Source organism: Thermobia domestica, chromosome 7, assembly GCF_964235325.1.
Source record: "Thermobia domestica chromosome 7, izTheDome1.hap1.1, whole genome shotgun sequence".
In the NCBI taxonomy this organism is placed as follows: Eukaryota; Metazoa; Arthropoda; class Insecta; order Zygentoma; family Lepismatidae; genus Thermobia; species Thermobia domestica.
Genome location: NC_137460.1, coordinates 80,349,000 through 80,358,611, shown reverse-complemented (window position 1 = coordinate 80,358,611; position 9,612 = coordinate 80,349,000). Strand labels below are relative to the sequence as shown.

Below are 9,612 nucleotides of genomic sequence, written 5' to 3'. Positions count from 1 at the left end.
GACGTCTCTAAAGGGTTAATCATTCGTCTCTTGCGGCGTAAAAGGCGTAAGCACAGAGCGTAAAACTAGAATTTCCATTTCATTTTTTTCAATATTACGAAGTTACCTTAAAAACATTTATTTATTTATTTATTAATATTTCGAGAAACCAAGGGGGAAAAATTACTAAAATTTTCCGCGAACCTTAAATAGATGCATTGAGAATCGAAACGTATGGTGAAAAGATTTATGAAAGCACGTAAACTTGTTGCTGTTAGGAAATTAACTATGACTTCACGTCTAAAATACTATGTGCAAAATCATTCTGTGCCGAAAGAACTGTAAAATGTTTTGAACTGTACCAGAAGCTGTTTTAATTTTACCTGTTGAATGATCTTGCTTCTCTAAAGAAGTAAAATATCTTCTTTTCTTTCTTTCTTTCTTTCTTTTGAGCTTCACCTCTTACCACATTCAGCAAATAATAAGAAATAAGCAAGAAAGAACGGGAAAAAGTAAAGAAAAAGAAAAAAAGGAAGACAGAGGGAAAGCGCAGAGTCACAAACGAAAACAGGAGTTCTCACCCCCTTGTTAAACCCCTTAATAATCCCTTATTTCCTTTACAAAATCCCTGTCGGCAAGTCTCTGTCTACACAGAGTATACTGCCCCTTCCTCAATTCACAAAGTGCCTTTGTGTTTGTGTGTTGGTACTGGTCTGGTTGGTAGCTGGAAGAGGAAGTCGTGTGGGTAGAGCACAATTGCACATAGACAATCACTCATTCATTCTCTGGCAACACTGCCCGCATCTCGCTTAGTGTGTTGTGTAGCAGACGACGTTAGCGCGCTTACAAGAAAAGAAGCAAAAATGATGGAAAGTGGCGAGAGGATGTGGTGACTCTTTATACTAAAGGCAGCCCGAAGTTGCTTAGGTTTTTAGTTGTTGGTTGGGTTTGTGTGGAGGTAGAAGTGGTGGTGAGTTGTTCTTTGGAAGATGGCGGGATGTAGTGACTTTTATCGCGAACGAACCAAGTGTTATCACTATCGGTGTTTGAACTTTTCATATTTGGTGGTAATTTTGGTGCTGTGTGGTGCGAAAAGTGTATTCGGGCAAAGCGCCAGTCAACATGAGGGTGGAACAAGATGTTATGATGATACGGGACGACCTCAGGCAAGTTATTTTGTTAATTTATTATAGAAACAATTTTATTACCAATAATTAACTTTTCTTTCTGTCTAAAGCCTGCAGCAAAGATGATGTCATTTATGTAAACAAAAGTGGCCTTCAGAACTTTGAACCTCATTTGTAAATATCTTTCATTATTTATGTTTCCGTCTTGCTTATCAGATGAGAACACAGAGAAAATTGTCTAAAGATTTATGATGGCATACAAGCTTGACTTTTGAGAAAAATAAAGTAATGCGAGAATTAACTGTATACAGTTTAATTTTAACATTTTTAGAGTTATAAATCATTATTAACAGCCCAAAATCATATCCATGATGAAATTGTCAACCGAAAGCAGGGGATTCTTGTTATTATTCAGCTCAAGATCTTTCTAGTCGCGTATTCTGTCGAACAATTTGAGGCTTAAAATATATAAAACAATAATCATGCCAGGGGCGGATCCAGGGGGGCGATCGACACCCCCGAGAAGAGGAAACTTTCTTATTTTATATACCCATCCCAGAGTTTGAAGCTCTTAAAAGTAGCTCTAAGTAACAATATGACAACCCACCTCCCCCCCCCTTACAGAAGTCGGTTCTGGATCCGCCCCTGAATCATGCCTGTTGTCCTGTATGGTTGTGAAACATGGGCGCTTACTCTGAAGGAAGAACGTAGACTGAAAGTATTTGAGAACAAAATCCTGATGTGAGACGAATATTCGGACTGAAGAGAAACGGGAATGGGGAATGACGTAAACTTCATAATGAAGAACTACATAATTTATACGGTTTACCAAACATTGTTAGGATCATGAAGTCTAGGAGAGTCAGGCGGCCATGTCATGTAGGCAGAATGGAAGAAAGTAGGAACACTTTAAAAGTTTTAACTGGGAATCCAACTGAAAAACGACCATTAGGAAGACCTAGGCGCAGATGGAAGGACAATATTAAGATTTATTTCACAGAAATAGGAATACAAAGTAGAAACTGGATCCAGTTGGCAACGACAGAAATCAATGGAGAGCTTTTGTGAACGCGGCATTAAATCTCCTAGTTCCATAGGCCATAGAGTTAGTTATTTAGAGTTGTAAATATTCTTTTTAACAAAATGGGTATTAGAATATTTATAACCATGAAACTTTGAAAAATGTTTGTTGGAGTTTAAACTTTTCTTTACGTTGAAGATTTACATGTACCAGATTATACAGGGTAGTTCTTAAAATTACGTGAACGGTTAGGTTGAAGTTTAGCTTCCTTTTGAACGGCGAGCCTACTATCAGGAGTGGGTTTACAGTTTAAAATGGAATCCGAACTATCGTAGTATGTTCAAATTTCAAAGCTTTCCCATTGTGGAGCCGAATTCTGGACCCCGTGCTCAAAGCAACGCCCCTAGCCACTAGACCAGCGCAGAGGGCTTAAAATTAAGTAATAGACATAAGGATATAATATTAGCTCACAATAGAACAAACATTAGGATGAAAACACTTCGTTTAACAAGTACGAGCTGATACAAATATTTTCGGCGCCATAAACGTGACTATAGTATTATAGGCTTAATTATACCAGAGCACATTTCAGCGCTATAGATTCCTGTGTTTAAAGGCATAGTTTTTCCAAATTCTCAAAAAATTATTTTCAGAAATATGACAGAAGAACCTGTAGAAAGAAAGAAGAAAATTGAAGAAAATAAATTAAGCAAGCTCAATAAAATGTAACTCACAACGATCATTATTTTCATCTTAAAATCATGAATGGTTATAAATGCCTTGTGAAATGAAATATTCAAGTTTTACGTCCCACGATTATGCCGACAAGGCTAAAGGAGACGGTGATGATGAGGAATAAAGGAAATGGTGGAATGAAGAAAGTGGGAGGAAACGGGAGAACACCGAGACCCCCCCATACGGTGTTTGTCCACTACAAAGTTTACTTGGCGTGATCTGGGATCAAACCAAGGATTCCATGCACCAGAGACGATTATCTCAGTCGAGTCCGTTAATGGAGTAAATCCGTTAACATCTTCACGGTTAACGGTAACTTTAACGGTGGCTGTCCATATTCCACACGTGGAAACGTTGCTGAGGTTGCATATTTTGAGAGTAAAGGGTGAAGCAATTTTTGAGTGAAATGTGTTCCAAAGTTAAAAGTTTTATTTTTCGTTAATCCTTAAAAAATATTCGCGAGAAGACATATAAGCCTTACAGTATTGATGTTGTTTATTGGATTCTTCACAATGTTTATTATTGACCACTTCAATTCAGTATAGATTCATTCATAAATATGAGTTTCAAACAATCCCGTTTACTGTCCTTACCAGAGTTTATTAGTTTATTTAATCTAGGATTTTGTAGAATAGGACCTGTCTCGCTTTCTACATTTTTTATATACATACTTCACTGTATTAGGCTATACACTAAAATTCAAGAAGAGTAGGATATGAGCGTAGCGAAGACTCTTAAATAGGATCCAAATCATTATATTGGACTATTTGGTGTGCACAGTGGCTCAGAGGTAAAGCACTTACCTCTGGTCCGCGGGATTCATGGTTCGATCCCGGCCAAGGAAGTTTGTGATGGACAACAGCGTGTCCATGGGTTTTCTCGGGGTACTTCTTTTTCCTTTCACGTTCTCATTCCACCTATTCTTCTATCATATCCACTTGCCTTAATTATCCGTCTTCCTTGGCTTAAAGGGCATAACGTGGGACGTTAAACTGTAAGATCTCATTGCATTTCATTTCATTATTGTACTACTTGTATCCGAGGAGCCTTACTTCCACTTCATTGTTTTAATATACGATGACGCGTAGCCAAAGCGAGTTACAGAGAAGGAATTTCACTTCGAATCTTTGAAAGGAACACTACGTTAACTTAGGCATACTTATCAAATGAAATCTTTCAGTTTTACGTCCCAGGGTTATGCCGGCTACGCTAAAGAAGAAGGTGATGATGAGAAATGAATGAAATGGTGGAATGAAGAAAATGGGAGAAAACTGAAGAACCCCGAGGAAACCCACGCACACGGTGGTTGTCCACCACAAAGTTAATTTGGCGTGAGCTGGGATCGAACCAGGGAGCCCATACACCAGAGGTGAACGCTCTACCACTAACCCATCTCTTTAGGCAAACTAATAATTGCAATATTATTGTAATAACATGTATAATAATAATAATAATAATAATAATAATAATAATAATAATAATAATAATAATAATAATAATAATAATAATAATAATAATAATAATACAGTAATATATGGATCAATCGTTCTGTATAACTTTCCCATATTGAGCTTTAAACTCGAATTGCCGCGGCCGGGAGATGAAGCCATCGAGTCTCTACCACTCTCCAGGTAGCATTTTATTTTCGTCTGACGACCATACGACGAACAGCTGTACGAGTGAAATAACAGTGTTCGTTGTTTGGGAATTGAAAATTCCATTTCCATTCGTTGCTACTGAATTTTATACGAAGAAAAAGTCCACCAAAGAAGTTCGTATCAACTTCTATCAAATAATGAATATTTGCTATGTACGTACGTGCAGTGTTCGAAGTGGAAAAAAAAAAGCAGAGGCGGCATGTTTTATTGTGATTTTGACTCAACATACCGGCTGTTTAAATATTGTCTTGATCACTGAAAAAACAGAGATGGTATGTTCTCATTACTGAAAAACCAGAGGCGGTATGGCATACCACCGCATACCGTCTCACTTCGACCACTGCGTGCGTGTGTGTATTCCTTAGATATAAATAAACTCTGGTAAACAGTAAAGTTTACCAGTGTAAAGTACATTTGAAATCTTTAACGTCCGTCGATTATGCCATTTAGGCTAAAGAAGACAATGATTAAACCAAGTGATTGATGATGAAAGAATTAGTGGAATCAGAATGTGGGAGGAAACGGGAATAACCCCGAGAAAACCTACGGATGCGATATTATCCACCACAAACTGAAGTAATTGCAGGAGTTATCTACTGAAAAAAAAATTTAAAGATTACATTCATTTAAGTGTTATCGTGTGGAGTAACGGAACGACGTAAGCGTAAGATGTTAACGGATTAACGGATTGACCCTATTAACGTACTCAGTCAAGATAATTCCTCCATCTATATATTACAAAAATAAAACAAAACTTCACTTTCCTTGAAGATTTATCATGTGGAATAACATTAATCATGTTAATAATAACGTATTAACATTACAATTTACAATCCTGTCCCATTTTACACGCATTATTTATCCCGTATTATGGCGGAATCGATTATTGCGGTATTTGTTTTAGGGCAACAACAACTGCGATAATAGAGATATTCGTGTACTTGAAATATAGGCAATACAAAATCATGAAGTACGTGAATAGAAACCCATTGAATTATGACATGAAAGTCTCGAAAACGGGAAAACCCCGGTGTATATTTATGCTTACTTTAGATTATGGATTGGATTGTGCTGACAGTATAGGAAAAAAAAAAAAAAAGTGAAATGACTGAAGGAAAATCAACACCACTTGACTTCAACATGAAGTCAAAGTTCGTGAATTTCCTTTTCCAAAGCAAAAATTTCTATACACTCATAATATAATATTTCTCTGCAGAACTACTATGAGTACAGTGAAGGTACAAATGTGAACAAGACTAAGAAAGTGGAAGAGTGATCCAAATTATTAGTTATCCAATTATTTCATAAAAATTACTTTATAGTGTTTGAAACGGAAGTATACCCGTGTTAAAAAATAATGTGGACATCCATTCAGAAACTATTATATTTTTATGCATACGAAGTATTTCATTTGAGTTTAGTATCTCTTTCAGCAGCAATGTTATATGAGACGTGGACCTACAGCTGAACGTGAAACACGAACCATATGAGCTCCCTCTGGGAATCGAACCCGGCTCTCCTGGGCCAAAGACGCGTATGCTAACCTTTAGGAAGTATTATAGGACAAGACTTACGGTAATCAACTGTCTTTGAACCCGTTCTTCCAAGCCTATTAGAAATAACATACCATCCAAGACCGACTATAGAGAGTTATTTTATAATAACTGAATTAAATAGAGTATAATAATGATAATAATAACTTGACTAACAATATAATAATACTGGGTGCGAGCAAATCATTTCCATAATACCCATAAGAACTACCTTTCAACCTTAGGAGCGCCCAATGCTTTCTAGTCTTTGTGTGATTTCTTCATTTTACCCACAAAAATGTATTTTGCCATTTTAATGCATATTATAAAAGCATTGTTTCTGTTCTGCGTTGGGAGAGCCTTAAATTTAAACAAATTCCGGTAATCCAGATTCCATCTTAAACTGTATACATACATGACTTATATAGCCTTGATGCTGAAACAGACGATAGGAACTCCAACCAACCACAAGGATTGTTGTTAATAATTATTTTTACGCTTATTGTCTTTTACTTTTTTAAGTTTCTATTCAATATTTTAATTGCACTTGGAAGGCAATAGTCTCTTATCTCTTACTTAACAAAAAACATGTGTTAATATGAAGACAACAGAACGCCTAATTTTCTGCAACCAACCAAACTCCTATGAGAATGGGGTGGTATAAGTATCAGACTCTCGATGGTTATTTTTAACAGTATTTGTAGTGTTGCCCACGAGACGCAATTTGGGGGCAGTTTCATCTCCGTTAAGAGTCTTCATCCCGAGCCATTTTGAAAATCGGCATTTATTTTCGCGTTTCTAAACGGCTGAAAACGGAAAGCCACTAGGTGACTTGTGATAACGGTACCTCACGCAAAATTATATTGTCTAGAGCGCTCTAGACAGCAATGAACAATGTAATATCAGGTTGTTATAAAAAGTAGTAAACGTTTTGCGTACGAGATGGCGTTAGTGTCGCAAATGTCAAGGTATATGATGATACTGATAACTATACTACATTCTTACTCCATGGTATGGTATATGACTCGCAGCAATTCAGGCCTAAAGTTACCCTACAGCAGAAAATAGAAGGTAGTAGATGTAGAAAAAGTGGTAGAATTCTTATAATGAGACCTGAAAGTGAGTGAACTTTCCGCAAAACTGCACTACATTTTGTAATTTTATGTATTTCGACCAAGAGGTAAATCACGCGCAAATCGGTGAAGAAATTTGTTCTATTTATTGGCAAGATACATGATCAAAAGCAACAGCCAAAAGATGGTTCAGTCGCTTTGGTTCTGGAAATTTTGATGTCCACAGTCCGCAGTAGGCGACCAGTATGATATTCTGGCAAAAAGTTGAGCAAGATTGGTATGTGATCAGTCACATGACATCGTTAAAAACCTAAATTTGGAGGCCGAATTCGACCAGAACAGACTCAACTCGATAAGAGAGGCTGTGTTCCACAGCTTTGCACACCGGAAGCCTCTGAGTTCGGTTCACTGACTGTGCTCCCCTTATCATTTTTTTAATCTTGAAGTCAACATTTCCTCTGTTATAGTTATATCCCATTTACAATACAAAAACATATCAGTCTGTGAACAACGCTAATATGCAACCTTCAAAACATTTAAGAGTTACAGGTTACATAAACATCTAGGAGAAAATAGATATTCTTAATCTTTATTAAGAACGCAAAACGCCTTAGTCTGTCAGCCGTGCTAATTCCTAATAGTTCATAGACAGGGTAATATTTGTAGGCAGCTGCGCTGCCTCTTATCTGGCGCCGAAAGATGTCGCTGGCATGCAGCTAATATGTGGACGAGCCGAAAGCTTGGAAAAAACAAGTAGTATAATTTAACAGCAACTATATGAAAGAAAAATAAAGAAAATAAAAATAATACGAAAAAAATATTTTTTGTAATGTGACTGCATACATGAAATAAAATGAAGATTTTAAATTTTATCTCCCATGTTATGCTCTAGGCTAAAGGAGACGGATGATTAATTAAAATGAATAAATTATTATGAAATAATTGATGGCATGAGAATGTGGGAGGAATCAGGTGAAACCCGAGAAAACCCGCTGTTGTCCACCACAAACTCATATGACCGAAGATCGAACCAGGGAGCCCTCGTGTTAGATATAAGCGCTCTACCATATGACTGAGCCACTGTGTCCCAAGTGCAAATAATTATAACAATATAAAAGCTATGTATTTTATTGTTTACCCTAGTCCTTTAAAAATCCTTCACTACAGAATACCCATTCTTTTAAAAAAACGAAAAATCTTGCGTTCTTATCTTCTGTTTGTTTTATGACTATTAATTTAATAATACGAGTAAAACTGGAGTACTCTTGAGCCTACTTAACAAACTTTTTTTTTTTTATGTTTTATTGCTTAATTTGCCAGCTAGTTTCGCTGGCTAAGCACTAGTTTTTAACAGTTTGTCGTCATATTTCTTTCCTTTCTTTTTTGAATCATCTTGTGCAGTGCAGAAAGAATCCAAAAGTGCACTGTCACGAACTAACTGCAATGAATGATTTGCCCGTTGCGTGAGCGTTGATGATAGGAGTCTCTTCAAATGAAAACGCATTCACAAAGGGGTTTAGTGGAGTTAAAGGGAGGGGGGGAGGTACTTGACGAGACGAAAACAGAGATGAGTTAATTTGTCTTGAGTGGCTGCATCATAATGTTGGGTGGTCATTGCTCATTAAAATTTAGAGTTGTATGTTTACAGGTTGTCCAACTGCCAGATAACGAGTGTCGTGATAATAAAGAAAGAGCTTTGGAAACGAGAGCTGGTTTTAGTTTGTTAAAAAGTGTCTATCTGTAGAATGACTTTTCTTTTAGTTTGTCGTTTAAATCAACATTGACATTTGGCTGTTAAACATGTCAGAACGAATTGATAGAGCTCTCAAGGGAAAACAGCTTCACCTCTTAGATTTAGCAGTTCTTCTTTCACAGTGATATAATAGGAACTGACAGCTTCCTTTAGACATGCAGGTGATAGCTTGATATTATATTTCAGTTGGAGTTTTTTCTTCTTTTCTCCACTAATAGAGCAATGGCGGCTATTGAACATGTTACACTATAGCACAATGACCTCTTTTTTTTTTAATATAAAATAATTTTATTAGCAAAATAATTTTACCTTCCATCACTTATAAATAGTACATGTTCAATAGATACTACGTTTCCTGTTCAAAAATACATCAAACGATTTAAAACATCATTACATGGAAGGAAGTAATCCTTTGAAAATGAATACTTTATGTGGGTGTCGTAACCAGTTCAAGGGTGAACCTGGGAGAAAATTCCCTCCTGGAGCACAGAAATTCCCCCTGGGGCATATCTCCAATCATGCTTATCATGAGTTACAAGTTTTTTTTTTTTTGCTTCTTTTTTTACTGCTTTTATCCATTATGTATTGGAAGTCACCCCCAGAGGAAATAGCTGAAATCACCAATGGTTGCGGAGTTCGTGCAAACCTTTTTTTCTGTAGAAGGAACCATCAGTCTGCTCTTCCGTATGAAATAATAGTAGATTGTGAACTTAAAAACAAGGTACCATTCCTTA

At 36.6% G+C, this 9,612-nt stretch overlaps 1 protein-coding gene across 1 annotated transcript in view; it reads left to right on the top strand.

The window, feature by feature from the left end:
* Nucleotides 1-770: 770 nt before the first annotated feature.
* LanB2 (laminin subunit gamma-1) overlaps nt 771-9,612 on the top strand; it is a 488,424-nt gene continuing 479,582 nt past the window's right edge. The window contains exon 1 of the mRNA XM_081764904.1: nt 771-1,145. Within this exon, the coding sequence (XP_081621030.1) occupies nt 969-1,145 (177 nt within the window). The 5' untranslated portion in view covers nt 771-968. The remainder of the gene's footprint in view (nt 1,146-9,612) is intronic.